The sequence below is a fragment of the Ammodytes marinus genome, assembly GCF_949987685.1.
Source record: "Ammodytes marinus genome assembly, chromosome: 18".
Taxonomy (NCBI): Eukaryota; Metazoa; Chordata; class Actinopteri; order Uranoscopiformes; family Ammodytidae; genus Ammodytes; species Ammodytes marinus.
The window spans coordinates 16,653,674-16,679,352 of record NC_137222.1 but is presented as its reverse complement, the minus strand read 5'-3'; the positions used below and the strand labels follow the sequence as shown (position 1 = coordinate 16,679,352).

The 25,679-nt window shown below is 41.4% G+C and overlaps 1 protein-coding gene across 1 annotated transcript in view; it reads right to left on the bottom strand.

Annotated features, from left to right (window-relative positions):
- Positions 1-1,795: 1,795 nt before the first annotated feature.
- Positions 1,796-25,679, bottom strand: part of epha5 (EPH receptor A5) — a gene marked incomplete at both ends in the record, with an annotated part of 58,295 nt that continues 34,411 nt past the window's right edge. The window contains 14 exons of the mRNA XM_080047309.1: positions 1,796-1,907; positions 2,751-2,915; positions 4,216-4,409; positions 7,678-7,827; positions 9,156-9,297; positions 9,475-9,542; positions 13,194-13,255; positions 13,970-14,155; positions 15,006-15,131; positions 15,914-15,981; positions 19,472-19,574; positions 19,723-19,792; positions 19,977-20,066; positions 21,262-21,386. Of these exons, the coding sequence (XP_079903435.1) occupies positions 1,796-1,907; positions 2,751-2,915; positions 4,216-4,409; positions 7,678-7,827; positions 9,156-9,297; positions 9,475-9,542; positions 13,194-13,255; positions 13,970-14,155; positions 15,006-15,131; positions 15,914-15,981; positions 19,472-19,574; positions 19,723-19,792; positions 19,977-20,066; positions 21,262-21,386 (1,661 nt within the window). The remainder of the gene's footprint in view (positions 1,908-2,750; positions 2,916-4,215; positions 4,410-7,677; positions 7,828-9,155; positions 9,298-9,474; positions 9,543-13,193; positions 13,256-13,969; positions 14,156-15,005; positions 15,132-15,913; positions 15,982-19,471; positions 19,575-19,722; positions 19,793-19,976; positions 20,067-21,261; positions 21,387-25,679) is intronic.

Sequence of the window (25,679 nt, the reverse complement as noted above, 5' to 3'; positions counted from 1 at the left end):
GATTATCAAGTTGATCAATATTACCTCCCCTATTCTCAGCAGTCCTGTAAGAGTGAGGTTTATTGTGGTGTGGCAGACATGTGGTGGAGAGAGACTCTGGTGAACTGAACATATTGCTGAGGGTTTTCTGTGCGACCTGAAGGTTTGTCGGTTGTAATTATAGGCTCCATGAACATCTGAGTGCACTCTTGAGTGAAGGCTGCATTGGGATCCTAGTAGAGATTCCATTAAAATCCGAGCAAAGGTACCATTTGAATATCAATAAGCAGTCCCACTATCTGAGTGATCCTTTCCATTAGAATCTGAATGGCATTTCCATTATTACATGAACAAATGTTCTGTCAGGATCGGCTGAACTTTCCATGTACTGTATTTCCAAGAGGAAAGTTTCATTGGATGGAATTCTCCAACTGAATCATGCAGGAAGTGTCCATGGACATCAAGTGACATTTCCATTGGAACCTGTGTGACTGTTTCATTTGAATGTCTGATCCTGATGTGTGACTGATTTCAAAGTGTGAAATTGTTGCCAGAACCTTAACAAAAGGCATCTGACTAACTGTTCCACAAAAAACATGCATGAAGTCTCCAGTAGATGAGGCCATTATAAATTAGAATCTGCATGGTTTAGGAGCTGATTTTTTACTTCACTTTAAGTGGGTTCTTTAGGAACCCATCAAGATCTGTGCGGATATCCCTACAGAGATGACAGAAAGCTATTCCCTTACATAATCTGCGGCTTCATGCAGAAGCTGGTTTGAAGGACCAGAATGGTCCTATTGCCACATTCAATTCATATGCCACATAACAGGTTTATGCTGCAACTGAGCGTTCTGTTCTGTGTAGTGCTATACATTCAGCCAGTTATAGAGTATCCAAAACCATAATATCTTTTTCAGACTATTCTTATTTTGTAAGTTCATTAAGACCCACACTTTTCTTGAGAAAACCATTTCAAGAGGGTTCCCACGTCACTGGCCAGTCTTGCATTACTTTGGAGGATAATGATGTAAATTATGCTGTGTATGGGTCTGGACCTTCAATGAGTTGTACAGCTAGATTACAACTGTGGTCTTGTGGCATGGACACCTTTCAAAAAAGGTAAACGCCAAGCAACCCAATGGCAAAGCAAATACTAAAACTGATCTAGACTCTTCTCCCGGTCCATTATGACATGTTTACCCTGCCTGAGAATGGTGTTCAATTCAATGACTCGTGATCAAACTGTGAGAGTTCCAGAGAATATTTGCCAGAGAAAAGGTCGATACTGTTCAGATCCACTGGGGTCAGATCACCTGAGACGGGCTGAAAGAGTTCAGTTTGGGCCCGCTGCATGAAAGTCCCATACATGTGATACGGCCAAAAAGTGCTGGGTGCTCTCAGAGCGGTCTTAGTTTCATGTTTGATCTGAGAGAATCCAAACAGTGCAAGAGATATAAAAATCCCCAAGATTCACACGAATGTTACATTTAGAATGAATAGTCTTCACTTCAGCTTAGCTCACTATCGTGTTCCCTTCATGTAGCACCACTCAGTTCAGTCCAAGGTTGGTTTGGTTTCAGTGTTGCAATGTCAAATATCCCCAATGACACCACAAGCAAACTCCACACACAAGAGCCACACAAATGTGCATCTTTCAGTTAAGATCCATAAACACTGGGTTTCCCTTGTCCATAGAAAGTGCTAAGCCGCTCTAGGTCCAACAGCAAACAAGTCTTTTCGCCACATACTAGGTCCATATATTGTGTGTACGTTTATATGCGTGTATGTGCGTGTGCATGACTGTACATATACATCAGATGTTTACACCAGAGTTGGTGGTGTTCATATGGACTCTCATCTCCTGAATACTAGTGATGATTTTTTTCTGATGTCCAGCCAGGTTCACTCCTACTCTTCGCAAATCCCTGGAAAACAGCACACAAACAACAACACATTTATCAAGCAGTCTGGACACAAATGAAGTAAAATAAATGATGCAAATGATAAAAAGTACCATACTTAAAGTTGTATACATTTTCCCTACAATTTTTTGATATTTTAGACAATTAGTTTTATGATGCCATGTTTATTGATGGTGTGGCCTAGTGTTGTTGTAAAAAAAGATAATTAATATATAACCTTACTCGTACTGCAAATTCCCTGATACCCTTAAACAATTTAAAACTGATTGTTTTTTCAGAAGCTTGCAACCTTGTACTATATACTGTATTCTCATTTTGCTTTGACCCTCAACATGTGTTTTGACAATGTTCATTACTTCTGTGAACTAAGGAAAACCCTGTAATAATGAACAATGTATTGTAATGTGCTGTATCTGATGCAGTAAGTGTCCTTAAAACTGCATTACACATGTGATTGTTGCATTTGAGTATTGATCATGTAATTTGACTACATTTTGTTTCATTTGAGTCTTGTTCATGTAATTGTACTACATTTTGAACTTTAAATGGTCAGACCACCCAATCTTCTTTTAAGGAGGAAGTTCTTAAGAAATAGATATAATGAAAAATGCATGGCAGTGAAATCTGTGGATTATCCAAAGTAACGTGGGATAACCTGCTGTTGATTTTTTTTAAATGTAATTCTTCACTACTGTAAGTCCCACAAACTAAATTATTGAACCCTATTGCATTGTAGTGGCAACGTAGCATCCAAGAGACAGAAACAAGTGTGAATAAACCCAGAGAATATATGCGTGGGTACATGTTATAGTGCGTGTTTGTTTGTATGTGAGTAAGTGGCCTTACTCTGATGTCATCTGAGCCACTGTCTCCAGTGTAGAGTAACCTCCTTCCATGAAGAGCTCAGTGTAGCGGCCCATCTTGATGGAGTCAAGCCACTCCCCTACAGTCTGGATACTAGTGCTGCCGTCCCCTTCAACACTGGCATGCTCGACTAACAGGTTGGAAACCCTGGTGGGTAGATTAGCATGCAGTGAGACAGTCATCAAATTAAAGCCCAAGATTATTTCAAACAGTATCCATTGTTAGGCTGACAGACTGTCAGATTAAAAGGACTTAATTGTCACCGGCCCCGTGGAGATGCATTCACTGTCTAATCAACTACAGTTTGAAGCCCCAGGTTTGAGCTCAAAAGTCCTGACAGTTAGCAGTGGAGGCTTCATGATGCTACTTATGCACCAGCAAGCAAAGTGGAAAAAAGGTTATTTTCCAAAAACTTTGACATTCAGCTCACTCTTTCTGCTAACAAATAGAGCTCTCCGTGCTATTATAAGAAATGTTCACGCTAGCTAACACTATTCTCCACGCTGTAGCTACAAGAGGAGTCCCATGCGGAACAAACACTATCCTCATTGGCGTCCGTTTCATCATAGCTAACTGTCATATGTTATTGCATGGGCTGTTAGACATGGCATTGATTTAATAAGTGTACTTCTGTGTCTGTGTGTGTGTGTGTCTGTGTGTGCGTGTGAGCGAGGAAGGGGAAAAGAGAAAGGTAGACAAAACATCACACATTATTTCATTACCTCTGCAAAGAAAATAAGGTATTGAGGGTGTCTGATTAAATGTCTGCTTCCGAGCACTTAGAGACATTGCATGCCATTATCCACTAATGCAATGCATATACATAGTGGGGAATTACTAATTGAATGTTCAAATGTTGCGATAATCAAAAGGAAACCCCACTGAATACAATTCACACTAATGTGTACTTTTAGGGAAAGTGAGCTACTTTCATTTATTCCTCTCCTCTTCTTTAGCGGCATGCAGCCGTTAGTGACTATGTCCATACTGATTTAATTATGCAGTCACACAAGATTTAAATGGATACTCTGTTTAAATTTCATCCAAACAATCTATGACTATTAACTTGCAACGCTGGATTTTAATTCACTTAAATATGAATTGGTCAATTAAAACACAATGCATTTCAAAGATAAAATGTTCCCCCTCTTTAAAAAAATAAATACAAGTTTACTAGAAAGTAGCGGGAACACATTTCTGAAACATGTTATAATGTTGATAAAAATATATATTAACATCTTATACTAGTGTAAATGTTTGCCTCATCAATCCCCAAAAATACTTTTTGTGTCTAGTGTGTGTGGCTTTCAAATTTAAATGTCTAAATTCGTAAACCTATTCTTAAACAAGAAAAAACATGACCATGCCACTTGTATCCAAGCAATTAACATCTCCATTTCAAATAGCCAAAATAGAAATTATGTTTTTGTGTGGTGTGAATCCATACCTGTGTGAGGAGTTGACCAGTTTTTTTAACGAGCTGGGGTTGCGAATGAGCTTGTCTAGTAGACAGACAATCTCGTCAAACTTGGGGCGGGTGCTGCGTTCTCGCTGCCAACAGTCCATCATTAGGTGATACAGAGCCTCAGGGCAGTCCATAGGACCTGGCAACCTGTAGCTCTCCTCTACTGCCTTTATCACCTGCAATCAGACAGAAAGATGGGTATGGATGGAGACAGGAAGAGGTTAGCTTTGTAAATGCCACGATGTAGGACAATACCTTATACAAATGACTTCTCCTTTAAGAAGTTGAGAAACAGTAGTAGTGAGATAGAGGGAAAGAGTCAAAGAGTAACAACCTATTTACAGTACACAAGGGTTAGGGTTAACAGAATGGAAACCATAGAGCAGTACAACTCCAAAGACCCATGTATGTCTCCATACTTGGAACTGCTACACCTTCACTTTATAAAACCCCAATAGAAATTTGTCTTGCAGCCAGGGAAAACACATAGAAAATAAAACGTAATAAAAATGACATGCACAACGTATGCTTAAGCCTCCTGTACAAGCTCACATAAGATAATGTGCAACCAACCCTAACCATCAGCGTCCCATCCAGTCGTCTTCCATTAAAACCAAATCATCAGCTCACTCAACCTGACTATTTAACTATGTTTTGATGGATTGGGGGCATAATCATTTCTCACCTTATTAGACATGGCCTTTGGTATTCATGATTCTTAGCCGAGCAGTTACTGAATCTTGATTAATGTTTAACATGCATTGATCAGTTTTTAAAGTCGACACAATTTTGTCCGTAAAGTGAACAGCACTGACCGACCAGCTGACTGCATGTGTTTTAAGAGGAGAGTTATGAGGTTTTATGATGACGCCACACACACACAAATCCGCCCTATCACCTTTATTCCATTTAAAAGAGATGGACAACGAGAGCTCACAACTAAGGGAGAGAGAGTGGCATATATGAGAAAATATATGGCTATGGATACGGAGCCTAAAATTAATACAATTAACCATTTCCAACATGTCTGCCGCTCAAACGTGATACCTTTTTTTCACAGCAGGACACAAGAAACTTCAGAAGTTATTGTACTCCCAACCTCCCCAGGTAGTTGCTGCTCTCCATATGACCCCATACTCAAACATCAATCAAGTTGGTAAGGCAAAAAACAAATCCCCCCGTGAGAATCAACATTGTAACACACCATAAACACATTATTTGTATATTTTACACGCTGCATCGCCCAGTTAATCATACCCGTGAGTAAAATACAAGCAGTACTGCATAACTGAAATATTATTTTGGGGGGCTAAAAATTGAGTCAGATGAATAATAAATAAACCTAGCTCTATATCCGTTAGACCCTGCAGTGGAAAAGCATGCTGGAGTTCTCGGCGCATAGTTCTGCTACCAGTGCAATACGCTTGGAGGGAATTGATTTGTTGAGTTCATGACAGCCTTTACTTGTGTCAAATTCACACAAAAGACAGAGGTAAGAGCACACACGAACACGCGCACACAGACAGACACACACGCACGCACACACACACACACACACACACACACAGCGAGATAGAGAAGCTCAGCATCGAGTCATCGCCGGGCGCCGATAGGGAGAAGAACACACAGCTGACTGGCAGGGAGGAAAGATCAGAGAGGGGAAAAAGGAAGAGTGGGCGTACGAGAGGCAAGGCAGAATATACAGAGAGAGATTGCAGTTTTTTTTGGAGAGACAAAAGAAAGGAAGAGAGAGAGGGAAGTGTGGAAGGGAAAAGGGGCTAGAAATGGGAAGAGGCAGGAGGAGTTCGGAGCTTGGAGAAAGAGAGTGTGAGAGAGAGGAGCCTGCATGCCCGCACTCTCTCTGGCACAGATCAGAGAAAATCCAGCATAACACTTTCAATTAAACATCAAACGTCTTCTCCTCTGCCATCCTCTCATCCTCCTCTCCTCCCCTCTCTCTCCCTCTCCAGACTTCTCCGAGACAGACGGCCTAATAACCAAAAAGGGCGAGGACGGGGACGGGTGGGGGGTGGGGGGGGGTTGAAGAGGTCATTCGAGGGATGTGCGTGCATATGTGGTTGTGTGTGTGTGTGTGTGTGTGTGTGTGTTTGTTTGTTTGTGTGTGTGCATATGTGTGTGTGTGTGTGTGTGTGTGTGTGTGTGTGTGTGTGCCTATGGGCGGGTGGGAAACGGGTGCATGCTTGAGTGTGCTGGCTAAATAACATGCTATACACTGATTCATCGTCATGTGACACGATTGCACTAGTCATTCAAATGACCTCCGGGTTGCAAGGCAATGCCAGCATCTCCTCCTCTTTTCACCAGCATATTTCTTCCTCTTCTTCCCTGACTCACTCTCTCTCCGTCTCCTCTTTGATGAACAGTCACATGCAGGTCATTTGGGTATTTAGCTGAGTAGGGCTCTGTCACTACAGCTATAACAGTTCACTCAACAGCCATTCATTTAGAAGTGTTTAAATTTAGTATTGTTCAAAATATTTTCAAAAAGAACGGGAATAATGCTGCAATCAGGATATACATTTCCGCATCTAAAAAAGCTTAAGTGCTAATGGTTGATACAAAGGTAGCCTAAGTGAGTGGGCAGACTGCTGTTTTCCACCTGCCACGTGTTTTGTTTTGCATCGCGCTGCACCGCTGTGTGTATTCACCTGTATTCACTCCTTTTGCTTACGCACGCCTTTTTTTTCTGCATCACACAATGTCTCTGTTTGGGCTCCCATTAAAGCTATTCATTCTCATTGTCACCACTTTGCAGTAATAGATTTATAATAATAGGTTCCGGCACAAACCCTCATTATATCAACCCACTGTCAAGTCCCGAGGAGAACAATGCACTCCCTACTCTAATGGAAGTAAATGTTGCATGCAAGCACACTACACAGATTGTATGCTGTGGGCGGAAAAAGTTTATAGAGTTGTATTCAGGATGTACAGCTTTAAGTTGTTCAGTTTGTATGTTTTTTTTTAGAATCCTCCTAGCATGGCATTTTTTGAGCTGAAGAGTTGATCATTCGAGTAGTATGAGTAGGAGTATTTTTTTATGAATTTGTTCAAAATTCATTCTTGACTTTCGGAAACAGCAATTGACAAAAACTGCTCTCTCAACTGTATTTCCTTTAAGGTACTTGAAGCAAAAGCTTAACAAAAAGAACATACTTCTAGTCTTTATATTGAAATATAAAGCTACAAAGCCAAAAGGTAGTCCCCTCCCCAGTGAGTTTTCATTGTGTTCGTTTTTCTTACAGTTATAAACAAACACGATTGTTAATTAGTGAGAAAAAAGGGAACTCTATACAACTACAAGTCCATGTGCCGTTTGTACGGACCACCCAAAAGGCGAAAAAATAAACATGCTTCAGAGTGAACAAAAACATACAGCATTGCAGACTACCAATTTCCATAGGAATGTCATATCAAACTTACATCTTGATTGGACATCTCCCAGTACGGCCTCTCTCCATACGACATCACCTCCCACATGACGATCCCGTAGCTCCACACGTCGCTGGCTGAAGTGAACTTCCTGTAGGCGATCGCCTCTGGAGCCGTCCAGCGAATAGGAATCTTCCCTCCCTGTGACAACAAAGCAAGCACATTTATGGGATAATGCAAAATACAGCAATGCTTGATAAAAATAACTATGATGCCACAAATGACCTTCCAGCATATAAATACAGCTGCAGTCATTCAAAAGTTTTACGTTTTTGTTACACAAAGACAAAAAAACCAGAACAGACCCTTAATAGAGACACTTCTGCCGCCACGTGCGGTCCAACCCCACAATTACACTAATGAATACCAATTTGGGAGCACATTCACCACACCAAGTTTCACTTTATATATCGCAATCTCCCTGTGCTAACTGTCGGGTGGCCCGGAGAGTCCGCTACTTCGTTTTTATTTTTCTCATCTTCATTATCGCGCTTTCATTGCAAAAGGGATAGGAAGGTTCCCGGGATGACTGCTGGGTTCCACAGGAAAAACATGTGCTTTCCGCTGATGAGTGGTAAAATTAGCTCGATGCAGTATTGATGAACACAGCAGCGGTATGTCGCGGGGTCTGATTATTTGAAGGGTGTGAAATTTGTTATTCTCACCGGAAAGGGTGAGCGAGCGAGAAAGAGAGAGAGCGAGAGCGAGAGATAGAGAGAGAGAGAGGAGAGATGTAGCCTGGCAGCGAGAGGTGAATGACAGAATATTTGGCGCGAAGGCAGCAAGACTCGGTGCTAATTGAGTGTTGCAGAGAGACTGAGTACTAATTGGCCCTTCTCCTGCAGGAAGCGGCCCGTCAGCCAGGACGCCACTCAGCCTGGGACACATAGCTCAATTTAAAACCCGCTGCGTGTGTGTGCGTGTGCGTGTGCGTGTGTGTGTGTGTATGTGTGTGTGTGTGCTTGTATCTTTGTGTGTATCCGGTTTGACTGTTGTCGTGTCAAGAGTTTTCTAGTTAATCCGAAGTCTGATAGGCCAGCATCACTGCACACAGCGCACATATACACACAGCGGATTAGATATAAATATCTTCAAAGACACAACAGCGTGTCCTCTGGTTTACCCTTCGCCTTCCTCTTTCACACTAGTGCCGAATCAATCTTTCTTTTTTAATTGGTCGATCGAAGTAAAAATGACCATAGATTCATTGTTTTCAGTCTTTTAAAAAGCAAAAGTGTGAACATAATGAAGGCTAACAGCTCACATATGGGAGCATTTGCTACGTTTGTCCTTTTTTATATCATTATAAATTGTCAAAAATGTTCCTGTGTTCCTCAACCTGGGCTCTGGGAAAATTGTCACAAGCCTTTTAGACTTGATTCATTGAAATGATAATGTACAGACTCATTTACAAAGTAAATAGTCAGTTGCAGTCCCTATCATGTCAACAAAAACGTGCCCAGTCTTACCCGTGTGGTGTACACAGCCTCCGGGTCATCCTCCAGGACTCGGGACAAGCCGAAATCAGACACTTTACACACCAGGTTACTGTTGACCAGAATGTTACGGGCCGCCAAATCCCGGTGGACGTAGCCCATGTCGGACAGGTACCTGCAGTTATCCACACAAAGGGAGGGGATTAAACACTGGGCCGCAATGATGTTTTCAGTCAAACACTGTGTGTGTGTTTATGTGTGTGTGTGTGTGTGTGTGTGTGTGTGTGTGTGTGTGTGTGTGTGTGTGTGTGTGTGTGTGTGTGTTTGTGTGTGTGTGTGTGTGTGTGTGTACCTCATGCCCGATGCTATCCCCCGCAGCATACCAACCAGCTGGATTACAGTAAACTGAGCATCATTTTTCTAAAGAAGAAGGGACAAACACAGAAAAAAATATATGCTTTTTGATATTATGGTATATTTAGTTAAACCATTGTATACGGTTTATGAGAGCAGTGAACAGCATTCAGAAGGTAGTATAATAAACCATGACAGGGATAATATCACCTGACAAATATTTAAATCCAAACTGCTTCAGCTAAAATAAGTCATATATAATTTGCCTAACTGCCTGTGCCTACCGGTAACGCTGTTGAGCCAGGATATGCACTTTCAATTATGTGGCATGTTGTCACTGCAGTGCTCCTCCATAGTGTCGACACTGCATTATGACTCTGTATTATACATGCACTATTTCCCTCGTGGGTTGACATTAATAACTGTCTGGAAAAACTGCAGTGAAAATATGTGGTTCAACGGCGATAGCCTTAGCTGTGGGTAAATATAATATGGAAAGGCAAAAGCACGAGGACAAGTGTGACCTCTGCATTGAAAAATGATAGCATAAGTAGTCTGTTAACGGCCGCTTAAAGGTTGCCTTCTAGCATGACCAAAAAGCCAATTACTGCTACTCGCATTACGGCAATAAAGACACAACTCTGCATGTGCGAAATTGAGGAGGGATTTGAGGTTAAGCACATCATGGCAGCTTACTCTCATTTACACTTCTCATTGCTGGAAATATACATATTAAATAATACATTATCTGATGAGTACAATTTCCTACGTTCCATGGAAATAATAATGGCCATTTATTCACCTGTGCACTAATGTACCTCAGGCCATTCCTCCCACATGTGCCCACACTAGCTGTCCTGCTCTGTATATTATAACATCCATATATTATGGTAGAGAAACCAGCTGAGAAGTGCCTTTTTTCCCTCATTTTAAGCACATACTAAGCCTTCTTCTCTTTAGGGACCTTCAAATCTCCATATCCAAATATTAATAAGCTCTTTCAATAACCAAGGGGAAATTGTGGGGCAAAAAATATTTTCGATGAGGACAGAATGTACTTCTTGAGTACCTTTGCATGCTAGTCAGGCAGAACCTCCTTGACAAGAGCTAGCAGACTTTAACAGGTGCTCCATTGATCTAGAAAGACTCTATAATAACATTGTCGGACTCCTGATGGACTGTTTAAAGAAAATAATTAAACCTAATGCAGCAGAACTAGAGATATCTGCTCTTATTTCAAACATTTCTCTTTTATGTCAACACTTGTAACTCAATTGCTGATTACACTGTCACACCAATAGCAGATAACCCTAGTATTTTTTTCCATTTTCAAACGTATATTCTCCACGTGAGGCAATTTATCAGACTTCTGACATCTTTCTCTGAAGCTAGAGAAGGATTTATTAAAACATTTCAAATGTAGTTCTCTTTTAGTTCCAGTGAAGTGTTTTAATAGCCTAATCTTAATAATAGTAATTCAATATTTATTTTTCCTCTTCCAATAACCAAGCTATATTCCTAACTTTAACCGTGCTGTTGTTTCCATGCATACATATTGTAATAATTAAAAAAATATATCAGAACTAAAAAAAAAATGGCACCACTGAACCTAATCCTGGTATTTGCAGAATTGTTTAATATATCAACATCCTGTCTTGACCGGGTTGAGCCAAAGGATCCAGGATCTACGTACAGTTTGAACAGCTACCAGAGAAAAATTAACATTTGTCTTGCCGGTTTTAATGCTAGAGGAGCAGGTGTTAGCTCTTTTATACTGTATAACACTGTTAAAAAAAACAGAAATTACAGCACAGTACAACTCTTCCCCTCCTAAACCCATCTACTGAATGTTTCTTCTTCGTTGTCTCCCGATGACAGCTCACAGTGTCAGTTTAAGCCTCTGCTCCTTCCAGAACCCAAATGCGAGCTATCCATCTAACAGGACAGTTGCACTTACATGTAAAATGAGACGTTAAGCCCGAAAGATGTGAGTTATTAGCCTCATAGCGCATTGTCCATAGCGGTGACACTTAATCCAGGAGCCAGTCAGGCACCAGCCCCCTTTGCTCTTCTCATGGCTGCGTCATTTATACCGGGCCTCAGTACACCAGCCATCCATGTAATTACTTCACAGCGGTTTTTTTTTTTTTTTTTTTTCTGTACTTCTCTGCCTGACTCTTCTTGGCCATGCAGTATTACTCCCCCAAGGCACACACACACACACACACACACACACACACACACACACACACACACACACACACACACACACACACACACACACACACACACACACACACACACACACACACACACACACACACACACACACACACACACACACACACACACACACACACACACACACACACACACACACACACACACACACACACACACACACACACACACACACACACACAGGACAGTCACCTCAGCAGTTTCCAGTGACCACAGCCCCGTAACATGTCTCCTCCACCCTGTCTCTGTCTTTTTCTTTTGTCTAGCAGCGTCCTTCCATTTCACACAGCCCATAGGTGAGAACATCTTGTACAGGTAAAGGTCTTTTTTCCCTAGTCCGCACTGCCCTTCGAGCACCAACGTATTATTCTCACCTTTCCCCAAAAATTTCCATAATTGCCGTCTTGCTGCAATTGTATGACCTTTTCCCTCTCATCTCTCCCATTAGCCATCTGCTGCAGGAGTTTACCCCCTGTTTTCTTCCCCTCCCTCATCCAGGATTTAGCCTTGTCCGCCAACTGAGCATCTTGCAGACTGTAACCAAGTGAATACACACACAAGTGCTCTGGAGAGGGATCACTTAACACAGAGATGTGCCAGCCTGCCTCTTCATTATCATCCATCAGCGGAAGTCTAAATTGTCTAGACAGTGCAAATATGATTCCAGCTCTTGTGGGTTCTCAGATGTCTTTTTCATATTTTCATGGCTAAGTGAGCCGTCTCGCTGTTGGGTCTAGATAAAAAATTCCCATTTTAGCAGGGTAAGTTTAACATTTGTATGATGTAGACACAATCAGAACAGGGCTTTTGATTTGATTATTTAGTATTGTTGGATTGCTGCACTACTAAATGTTGTATATAATGCATTGAAAAAGGCAACTTTAACAACATAACACAACTAAGCAATCGTGAACTCCCCTTGAAAGATCTTTCACACCATCCTTCCTAACGTTACACATTCTTATCTAGTTCATTTCTGCTTGAATGTGTGGAATGATGAGGTAAGGCATCGGAATAATGATAGCTTTGGTAGACATATTAGCATTGCACCAGACCTCTTTACACCAACAGCGGTGCATTTTACTCTTGAGAAGATTTGAATGTTTTCCTGACTGATGATTTTCCTCCCAATTTGGCATATCAGCAGCAAAGTAGTGTCTCTCCACCCACTGCCTGATCGCCACTTACTTCAGTTGTGAGTCTGAAAAACTGATCTTTGTCTGAGAGCTTAACTCACATTTTATTTTAATAAACCCCACAAAACATGCTGCTGAAACACTTCCTCTTAAGAAGCAATGGTGGTTTTCCTCACCCACTTCTTCTTCTCCCTTACAATTATCCACTCTGTCTAAATCCTATTATTATCATTCTAGTCTTTCTCACACTCCTCCTGCGCATCGCCTAACAATCCTTCACTTTATTCTCCCTATTACCCACAAGCCCTTTCTTTACCGTCCTTGTCTCCCTCATTCCTACCTTGAGGAAAGTGTCCAGCGATCCATTCTCCATGTATTCGGTTATGATCATCACTGGCTTGCCTGAAAAGACAAAATATGAGAACATCACAACAAAGTCAATAGCACATACATAATGTACACAGAACACATGTTGAGAGAAACAAAAGATATTGCGCCATGAGCCTAACATTGCATTGGAAACATTAAAGTAGAATTTAGTGATGTGGAAAAAGGAACCTAACACGTATGCCACTTATCAGCCATTCAGATTGGCAACAGTGAAGCGTTTTGAATAAACTCTAATTCTACTTTGTGATGGATTTAAAAAAAGAAAAGTCTGATAAAGTATAGCTTGATAATCAGACCAGAGCAGACGATGTACTTGTATCCGACAGGTTGAGCATGAGATTCCTAAACATCTTCACAGCACGACTCTTAATACAGTTAAAGGTAAAGCCAGTGATTCTGGAGAAGGCTTGTTATCAAAATCACTTTTTGTCAATATCAGTGAATATCACCTCTTGATCCTCTACCTGTCCGTGCTGTGTGTGTGTGTGTGTGTGTGTGTGTGTGTGTGCTGAAAAAAATCTGGGGTTAATTCACAGCCTAGGTTCTGTAAACTGGTACGTAAAGAAAGGGGTTATTGTAGCTGGTAACATGCCAGTTTACAGAGCGTGAGGAGATATGCACTTGTGATTTTCAGGCATTCTCTAGGAATCGCTGACTCTGCCTTTAGATGCTAGACATTCTTCTTTGTGGAACATTTTGGAACAGGTGATATTGCTTATGACTCACTCTTGGTGACCACGCCCTCCAGACGGATGATGTTTGGATGGTTGAACTGGCCCATGATTGACGCCTCCCACAGGAAGTCCCGCCTCTGCTGCTCTGTGTAGCCTGCCTTCAGGGTCTTGATGGCTACCTGGATCTCTCTTTTACCAGGCAGCCTCAGTGGCCCGCTGCACACCTCACCAAACTCTCCTGAGGGCATGACAAAAAAAGGCAGAGCTTGACTGTCTTGTCTAATGGTGAAACAAACCTTATAGTGACCTAAATATAAAAGTCTAGCATTATAGTATTCTATTTATCAACTGTTTTGATTCATATATGTGGTTTCAAATTAAAGTAGCAAACCCAAACTAGTCTTGGATGTAAAGAAAAGCAGTGGAAAAAGTGAACACCAAATAAATCAAAATTTAGATGCAACAATGAACAATTCCATTAAGAGCCCCAATAGAACATCAAAGATATAAACACACATACGTGGATTCAATTTGATTTTTTTACAAAAGTGTTGGGACTAATTGTAACCATATGGACATCTTCAGAATAGTTCTTACCCGACACCTGTTATTTGACACCTCCAATGATATAAATACTGGGAAGGCCTCTCTCAGCTTCGTCCTCATCATTATCATAACAGAGAATAACCTATGCAGTGTTGAAAGACCTATTGCACTGCTGAAAGCACAACATTGACGTGTATGTGGGCTGAGAAAAAAAGCCACGTGAGCTGTCATTTTCTAACAAAGTGTTTGGCTTAATTGACTGTGTCTTAATATGCGTCTTTACAATGACGCACACTAATGAGGAGAGGTTTATGCAGGCAGAAGAAAAGATGATGCACTATCCACAGGTAATGAGACAATGGTTACATTCCATATGAAAATGAACAAATTAGACTAAATACATCACTGTTATCACTCTCACACGCACACACACACACACACACACACGCACACGCACACGCACACGCACAGAAACACACACACACACAGAGACACACACACAGAGACACACATAAACACACACACACACAGCGTTGACTCACCAGCTCCGATGATCCTCTCTATGGAGATGAACGAGACGTCAATCTCCTGGGCAAATTCATGCACTGCCTGGTTGGGGTCTTCATAGGTCAGCGGGTCAATGTAGGTTCGCACTCCTGGGAACTTTACTGCAGACACACACACACATGAAATCATTACCATTTAGATGTCATTGGCTATTATTACACCTATTTAGCATTGCATACACAGTTCAATGCATGCATACACAGTTCAATTCATGCATACATAACAATGTGATCGCAACAAAACTCAAGTACCTGAAAATGCTGCTAACTTTGCAACACTTTTAGAGTGAATGCGATGTACCAGGCACAGTTGATGCCATTGCCAACAGAAGGAAAGCAGGGTACGAGGCCAAAATGTGGCCATATTTATAAAGCTGTCACAGCCTATTAATCAATGTAGCATTGGGTGTCCTCTGTAAACCTGGCGGCTGGTTTGCAGCTGTGACACTCATAGAATAGCCCGCAGTATCAAACATTGTCAACTGTGATGGGAACACACACACAAACGTGCCCGAAACTACGGGGGCGGACAAACGAATACTGACATGACCACTGTCTGAACCCTCTACTGTACTGTACATGTGGGCTATTGTTAACTTTGGGTGAACTTCCACACACACACACACACACACACACACAGTGACACAAACACACACACACAGAGTGACACTGACACACACAGCAAAACTGACACACACACACACACACACACACACACACACACACACACACACACACACACACACACACACACACACACACACACACACACACACACACACACACACACACACACACACACACACACACACACACACACACACACACACACACACACACACACACACACACACACACACACACACACACACCTCTTAACTTACTATGACCGTTGTGGAAGTGCATCTTCTCCTCTTCAGGATCCTGCTTTGCCTTGCTGTAGCCACACCTCCTGTGAGGGAGAAAAAACATCAGCATCAATGCCATGCTACACTATTGTTATGTGCGCTATAATATAATATATTGACCTGCAATTTGTGTCATTGTAAAATCACCATTGTATGAATGACATACTGACTAATTAACAGGGAGTAAACACAAACAATGGGAACAACTCATGATTAAGGAATTGGAAATAATTGAATCAACACTTCAAAAAAAGGTAGGAGGAATGATATTGAATGCCAATCAGTTTGAATACATTTCAAATTTCTAGTACAAGGAAGAATACATAATACCATACACCCTGGTACAGTTTATCTACTGTATAATCTACACAAAGAGCAGGCAGTGACATTTACACTTAGATGGAAGAAAGGGAAACAGACAAAACCACAGAAAGGCCCAGGCATGCCAAAAAAGAGCAAATCCATGGTGAACAGAGGACACGATCAAACTTGGATTTAAAGTGCCGGGATAAGCTTATTTTATTTCCTCACAGGGATCTGCTAACTTACATTTCAAGGTTTTCAAAGATATTGCTGAAAATGCTGAAAACAGCCAGCATTTTAGACGTAAGCAAAGGGACGGCAGTTTTCAAATACCGGTAATACTATTTTCCAAGAAAGCCCATGTCAACAGTTCAACTCTGACTTCTGGCAGAGGAGAGCAAGTCTTGTGATTTCCATTAAAGGCCAAATACAAAATATAGATTTTTGGTCAAAGGAAATGAAATTATTCTAGCTTTGGTCTGCATCTATAGCACATCCATGTTCGTTCGCTTATGCCGATGTGAGAAAGCATGCTCAGTAGCCACCAAAACCATCTATTCATTTTTCTGCCACATGGATTGTGTGTTTGTGTGTGTGTGTGTGTGTGTGTGTGTGTGTGTGTGTGTGCGTGTGTGTGTGCGTGTGTATGTGTGTGTCAGTAAGTCAATATTTAGACCAGCAGCATCAGAGATAATCACAGATAACCCTGATTTCAAAGGATGATTGATTTTAACCTTGATCCTATACGCAAACACACACACTTATGATACTGACAGACTGATACCCACGGACAAAGTCACATTTTTGTGAGGTCAGAGCAATAATTAACTTTACTGCATTGGTAAAACAAGAACTATGAAGTGCATGAACACAATGACAGCATACGACAATACACAGGGTCTTGCCCATTACAGCTCTCTGTAGGACAGCTACACTTGGCCAGAGGGGTTCGGTATAGACAGCTGAATAGTCTGGAAAGGCAGGGGGTCTGTGTGTGTGTGTGTGTGTGTGTGTGTGTGTGTGAGTGTGTTGCGTGCGTGCGTGTGTAAGTATTTTGTAAATGTGTGTCGGCCTGAGGGCTTTTAGCTTGCCTGTTGAGTCAAGGGGTTTGAGAACGCTCAATGCTCAGCCTACCCTCCAACTTCGTACTTATATGCATCTCTGTGTGTGTGTGTGTGTTAAGTGTTAACCCATGCATACATATGTGCCTGCTCCTACACATCTGTGCTGGATGTCTATGCATGCATGTGCAGTCTGTTGGTCATGCAGGAGGAGGGGAGAGGGGAGAGGGGAGAGGGGAGAGGGGAGAGGGGAGAGGGGAGAGGGGAGAGGGAATACAGCGGTTGGAGGGGGTTGTGGTGCTTGTGTCCTAAATCCATCACCGGAAAAAACATTGGCATTACTCCATCTCTCCTACCCCCACTCCAAACCAGTACGAACCAAAATCCCCACGGCATCTTTCTACTACGTTTTAATCCTGAAAAATGACCAATGCCCACTGTCTATTCATCAGATAATTATGTCCACTTATTACACATTCACCGTCATGGTCTTAAAAGCATTGAATGAGAATTAATTAAATTGCTGAAATTCTGACCAACTGGTTAAAGGTTTGGAGAGTTTTAATGAATAAAGATGCAACAGAATGTGTGTAAGGATGAAGAACAATCAAAGAACAGATTCATGAAAAGATGGAGGTAAAATCAAAAATACTTATGCATGGGCAAGAGTGATGAGTGGTTTTGCAGACCCTTTAAACATGGATGTGAATCTAAATTCACACTCTGAGCTTTGTCCATTACGGTTCAGTAAAAGGCTTTTGGCACACTGTATGGAGCTGATTAGATACATATCATGGGAATAAGTGGTTACGGAAGTTGAAGAAACAACTCTGGCCAGTGATTACGTGCTTTGCATGTTTTCGTGAGTTTCCTTAGATTTATACAATATTTGCATTTGTGTATGTTGCATGCAGGTCTCTGTGTAAATGATTTAAGAAAATTGTTTGTACCAATTACAAGGCAAGGTCTTAAAGGTCATATGAGCCCCGGAGGCATGCAGACACAATGTTTAAATTGTGCATAATGTATGGAGCACATGGTGCTACATGCTGAGCTGAGAATAGTAGAGATATACAGTATAATAAGACTTGGAGAATCCATGGGCTTGTATGAACATTTTTAAATTGATACCCTGCATTCCAAATCAAATACTTTATTTTCTTTTGTACTACACTAGAAACTGCAGTTGCCCTTAACAGTATGTAGTTTGCATCCAGCATGCATACAATTGGGACATTTTATTTCAATAAAACAATGGCCTTGAATTTGACCCTCTTAGTAATTTACCAGTTGCATCGCTGGTTGTTCTCTCTCAGCGGCTCAGTCGATGGGTCATAACTTCCGCTGCGCAGAGAATTCTGGGTCAGAACAGCCAAAAAAGCATGCTGGTTTGCATACTGCAAAATGCAACCGGATGTAGCAGGACATCCAGGTATTTTAAGCATGCTGCATTTGACAAGCATGTATTGGGACATCCTAAGTGTTTTTCTGGGATACTTAAATGGATGGATAGTGGACTAAACTGTCATGTCAGCAAATCAGCAATGGGTCAGAGGACAACAAGGGGGTGTCCCCTTAATAAGCTTACGTAATATGTCCATGTATTAGGAGATGGACATGACTGGTGTGCATTAAAAAAAAGATGACGAACTGTGTTCAAAAATAAAGAATAAAATCTCAGTCTCATCCTGTTAGCAGTCTCTTCCTTCAGAATTTCATGGACAGAATTGTTCCTTAATAAACTATGTCAGAAAGTCCCATCTTCATAAAATGTATTTTGTCGTTTTTACCTTGAAGCGAGCAATGCCAATTAAGCTTACAAGCAATATAAATGACTGGATGTCACTGCAAACCTGCACAGGAATGTCTTCCATAAATTCACATCATGCAGCCGGTAGCAAAGACACTGTACATGCTGCCTTTATATGTACTCTGATCCCAATAGCACAACATAACAACACATATAATGCAGCATAGTTGTACTATAATTAGGTCTGCTTTTTAGCTTTAAACACTGGAGACTTTAACGTGCTGTATCCTATCCAAAAGGAGAAAGATGTGTGTGGGCATACAATCTGTACCTACATGTGATTACACCTGCATTCATATCCATATACACATGCTTTCCTGGTTGTGTCTATGTCTCTTCCAGTGTGTATTTACGTCTTACCGTCCACTGAGCAGGAATCCAGCGACTACTGCCAGTAGGACCAGAGCCAGCGTGACGGCCATCGCCACTATCAAAGCCTGAGCACGCTCACTGGTTGCAGTTACTGCCAAAAAAAACAAAAAGAAAAACACAAAAGAGGTGATATTAGACACACACAGCACAGACACACACAGAAACACACCTGGCATCTGTTGTGGATGGATCTTCTCCAAAAGCAGTTGGTACGGTCGTGCTCTCTCAGGTGTACTCACAGTAAGGGCTGGTCTGGAATTCAAAGCGACGACTAAACGCACCATAGCCTGCCGAGGTCCTGGCTCGCACCTGTAATAATAATAGGTTACCAATATGTGACATCCAAAATATCGACAGCAAATGTGCTACACATGACTTGTGCTGTACTGAAGTGATTTTTGTCATAATGCTTTTGTATATACATTTGTTCTCTTGTAAGAAATGAGTGTGTTGTTATCTATTATGCCCTTTTTATTTTTTGAACATGTTTTACCTGGAAGATGTAGACTGAAGAGGGCTTCAGGCCTTCCACCACCATCTCAGTCTCCTTGGATTTGATGATAGTGTAACTAGAGTCCTGCTCCTGTTGTAGGAGAAAGGGACAGAGTGCGTCATAATGCCGTTCATTAAAGGGCCTTATATACATTTGTGTATTCTTGATTCATTATTTGCCGTCGATGTAGTCATTGTGCCAGATTTTGTAAATGTCGACGTTGCATGCCCTCCTTATCCTTTGCACATTTCTATGTCTAGGCTACCTGTTGTATGTGCGCGGGTGCGAGTGTGTTGACGTGCGTGTGTGGAAGGATCAGTTTTCCTCCCAACCGTGACCACATCAGGTTTAAACACGGCTAAATGGCCCGTCCATTAGCCAGGAGCCATTAGCTAACCACTGACCACAAACCCCTGCTCTGCTCTGTCTCCTGTATAGCTCTTATGCTGACCTTCCCGGAGAAAAATACATCAGAGGATGAAAGAGAGAAGGAAGAGGAAGGGCACAGGAACAATGATCTGGCATCAAATTGCTGTCTCTGCCCAAGACCAACTCAACAAAGAAAGAAGAAAAATAACACGCAGCTACAGTGATGTCACATGAAAGGAGACTTTGAAGGTAAAGGTTTTACACAATAGAGCTGAACAAAATGGCCCCATAAGTAAAAAAAATAATAAAAACACGTCAAGGTAAACTGAATGTAAACTGAAAGTTGAATGCTTGACAATTTATTTTTCGCAAAGTTATAGCAACAACAATTTGACATCGTAGCAAAAACACCCTTTTACATTCTTGCCAAGAAGTAAGCTCGATAATCGATACCTCTCTCACATCTGTACAGTAACCTACATGTGAGGTTACTGCCAGCAACTGGTTAGCTTCAATTAGTTCAGCTTAGCAGAGTTACCCTTTAACAGTGCTAGGCTAGATGTTTCACGCCTTCAATATCCCTCAATAAAAAGCTTATATGCAGCATTTTGTTTAACGTTATGCAGTGATTAACACAGGTTCCCAAGAGACTAAACTAAAATCTCCACAAAAACACACTGCTAAACCAATTGTGACTGAATGGAACGCAGTTTGTCAATGCATGTAATTTACTGCACATTAAATACACATGAGCATTGGAAAATCAATATCTCTGTGACAAGCTCAGGCCCTCATCTGTAAAATATGAGCATTAGATAGGTACTCAGAAGCTACAGGTAGCCAGCGGACAGACACACATAATGTAGCTTTGTCTAAGGAGCAAAAAAAGAGCAATTAAGATATATTTTTTTTTTACCTTTTCAAAGTACTTGATCTCATATTCAAGGATGATGCCGTTTGGACGATCGGGCTCGGCCCAAGAAAGGGCGATGCTGCTCTTCCCCGTTTGGCCTTTTCTCACCACACTCACTGGGGAGGGAGCTGCAAGAACACACACACACACACACACACACACACACACACACACACACACACACACACACACACACACACACACACACACACACACACACACACACACACACACACACACACACACACACACACACACACACACACACACACACACACACACACACACACACACACACACACACACACACACACACACACACACACACACACACACACATAAAGACATAGTACTATTTCAATCACCTTAATTTTTGCTCACAGTAGTACAAATCCAGCAGTTTAATGCGATGCAACCCAGTGGTATCTCTCTATCTCCAGTATTTAACACGACAGACATTACATGCTAATAAACAGCAGTGATTAAACACAGGAGACTAGTATATTAATTCCTCTTTTGATGAGACCACCTTTGATGTTCACGTGTGCAGACAAGAGCTAATTGGAATGCTTTTTGTGACTACACCATTGCTACTGTACGTTATGAAAAATTAAACTGACGATGACTCTACACAGTGTATGTCTTGGCACGGCTGTCGTGCTGGCGGGAGAAAAAATAAATAAATACATTTTTTTTCTTTCCTTTCCAGAGTATTTTCATTGAATTCAAGTGTGTTAGTTACCAAAAGTCTACTGAGGTTATTTGACACATTCCATTTAGCCTTTACTCCACCATTGAGCTTGGCTCTTGTTCCGAAGCAGCTCCTGCCTCTGAAAAAATGTTTGCAATCTGGCAATGAGGTACACCTGTGCCTAATTAAACTATCCCTTTATATCTCGCTATTCAGAATAGAGATGCTGGCATGAGGAGCCCATGGAGACAGCTATGACTCTCTACACATCTGGCACACAGCTTTTTGGTGGCAGGCCGCACTGGATGCTACACACATTTTATAATGGTCACGATGCAGTGGCACAGTCTTCAGAGTTGTAAAATAGCGTGTGTACTGCTAAGTAGGTTCAATCTATTTATCAATTTCAGAGTTTTCCCCTATTTATTGATTGCTGGTATGGAATGGTCATACATACTGTACTAAAACTGGGGGAAATAACCTAGGCTTCTTTAACTTCTCTTTCTTCAAATTGATCGATTGTCATGCTTCCAGTCTGAAATATAAGCAGAGTAAAAAGGTCTGATGACATTTTTTGTTTGTGCTTGATTTTTAGCTCTCAGAAAAGTTTCCGATTCCATTATAGTTTTTCCGGTGATATATTCTGTAAGTCGGGCGAGTGTGAGTTTGCATCAATCATGGAGCCATCCTGTTGAAACCTGAACTGTTTTGCCCATCTCTCAGAGGGACAGTTGGAGAGTCTGTGACACATAAAGAGCTTTTCAACAGGCAAAATGCTCCCTCAGGCATCATCTCAACAGTGTGTGTGTGTGGTGTGTGTGTGTGTGTGTGTGTGTGTGTGTGTGTGTGTGTGTGTGTGTGTGTGTGTGTGTGTGTGTGTGTGTGTCTATGAGTCCTCTGCAAATGCTAAACACCGTATAGGTTTCAAAAGCCTCAGCGAAATTCCACAGGGAATAAATCATCGCTACAAACAAAGTAACTGTATCCTGAGTGGATGGTCGCACAGAAGTGTTATCTGCAACATCTTAAAAGCCTGGAACCAGAAACCGAATCACACACACACACACACACACACGCACACACACGCACACGCACACAATGCTTAAATGGTACAAGTGCTGGGATGCGATGATTAGAGAGAGCGGGCTTCTTTTCCCAGCAGCTTAGCGGGGAAACAATACACCAAAATCTAAGTTTAAATCCTCCAAAATGGATACAGTTTTTCCTGCGACATTTATTCAAAGGTTTTGAATAGGGGGTTGTCATATGAGGGTGAACTGATCTGGAAAGCTCTCTGGCATATACAAATTTATGATTTTGGGTTATATAAATACACTTGAAGTGACATAACACACATGCATTGAATAAATGTGAACGGCTGAAGCTAAAATACTTTAAAAAATATGTTTATATTAACCATTCAAATATGTTGCAGATAACTAGAATAGATGGAAATAACACCCACATTTATGCTTCAACCTTCCCTTTTCACCAAATCCTAAAGCAGGCACATACGCACAACACCTGTACGTAACACAAAAAGTTTAGCAGTTCAGTCAACAGAAGCACCTGTTCTGCACAAAGAGACACCTCGGCGACTGAGCCCACACACAAACAAGTCTTTTTTAGAACTCTGACAGAGCTGAGAAAATGGACTGGTGATGCGGAGAGAATGCATGAGAGGTGACGGAAGAGAACGGAAGGGGTGCTAAAGGAAGAGGAGGAGAGAGTGGGTTGACAAAAATGGTAAAAAAAAAAAAAAGCGAGAGATGAAATATGAGGGATAGAGAGACATGTTGAAAGAGTGCAGACAGGTCCCCCAGCAACACTTTCAATTTAGCAACAGCGAGGGCAGTGGAATCACACTTCCCAGTTTAAAACACGTGCTGCAGTGCGTGTCACATCTACTAATGAGCACTGCCAGTATCTTGAAAGGCTTAGAACGAGTGAACACAAACTTCTGATCGTCTTGTCATTGTTTGCGTCTGTTTCTCTCCATCAATCCGTGGCTGGGAAACATTCAATTTTCATGGAGATATCGGTTTGACAAAGCCTGTGTAAGCCATTCGGTGGACGAGCGCAACCCCTCCAATGAACTACTCTGGCCTCAGAGAAAGGGGGCCAATGTTATCACAGTACAGAACATAAGCCCTCTCAGACCGCAATCTGTCTGAGGCATCAGCAGAATCAATACGGAGCCTCAACTATCTGGTTTATTATCCTTTAACTAGCCTCAGAGAATGACGGAACGAGGGATCCACGGACAACATAGAAGAGAGATAGCAGACGGGAGAAAGTGATGTCTCTCTTAAGGTTGTAAAGTGCTGAAGCTGCTCTCATCTGTTTTTCTTTGCAACTTAATCTCCCCACCTATAGTATACCTGCTCCATCTGACACCACTATTATTTTTGCAGTGAAAGTGACAGTAAATTGACAGGCTAGAACTGATACGTCATAGTTCATAACAGAATACAAAATAACAGTCAGTCTAACAATACAGAACATGTACGTAAATCATCTCTGTCAGATGCAAGATGTGTGAAATAACAAAACAACTCTGTCTCTACACTATCAATAAAAAAAGCATAAAGAAAAATGCCATAAAAATATCGTAAAAAAATTAAGTACTGCAGCACCGGAATCACACCGATTTTATGTATAATGGTCTTGACAGAAAAGAAGAAGAAGCCACCTTAAGGTTCCAGTGGTATCAGCAACACTCAACAGAGCATCAGGTCTTTGAAGCCAGAAGAAAATTATGACATTAGAAAGTTTTTTTTTTCTATGACTAAATGACTGTTGCATTGTCATCAGCACTTTGGGGCAATACACAATGAACACTTGTCTATAGTGACAATTCTACAGTGTAGAAGAGGATCTTGAGGAAGACTCCGATCAACACACTGAAGTCAATACAAGTGTTTGCTTTACTTTACACATTGATACATTTCAGCTAGAGCTAAAATATGTCTCAACAGCAGCAACTTTTCAATTCGTTTTTTCGGTGTGACCTCCATTTTGTCATTGTGCACAGCGGTCAAACCATTTGTGACATCGCATGTTTAGGCATTTCCTAAAATTCATTCAAATCCATGCAACCTTAAACATGAGAGCGTATTGCAACACTTGGGCCTGTATTCACTAAGGGAATGTGACTTAGAAAGACAAGAAAGGGAGAGGGCCACCTAGCGAAAGATAGCATCCTGCCGGAATTGAAGAGGTAAATCCTTTTCTAGTCTATGTAGTATGTACAACTTATTTCAGTTTCACTGTCAACACTCCTGCGACCCCACACCTTTTAAACAACTGCGCCTGATACAAAAGCAAGACACATGGGCAGACTTTACTTTTTACCACCCACGAGTTAATGTATCACGATTCATTTGATTAATGGCCAACAACAGCAAACTCAATATATGGCTGGGTGCATTTAGTGTGCAGTTGCCGCGCAGTTCTCCCACACTGTGAACAACATGAAAAACAAAGAGCAATAAACAAAGGCATAATGGAGCTGAGCTACCACAGAATCTAATTTAATGTGAATATAATTGACAAGCTTGGTTTGGAATCATGAATTCCATTTTTCCTTGCGTGGAATTTTACAGCACATTGACTATACTGCATTCCCAGCATTATTCACAAGGCCTTGCCAAAAATCTAAAATATACATGCTTGGGATCATTAGTTGGACCGCAGAGATGGTTCTAGAGAGAATTTTGTGATTTATTTT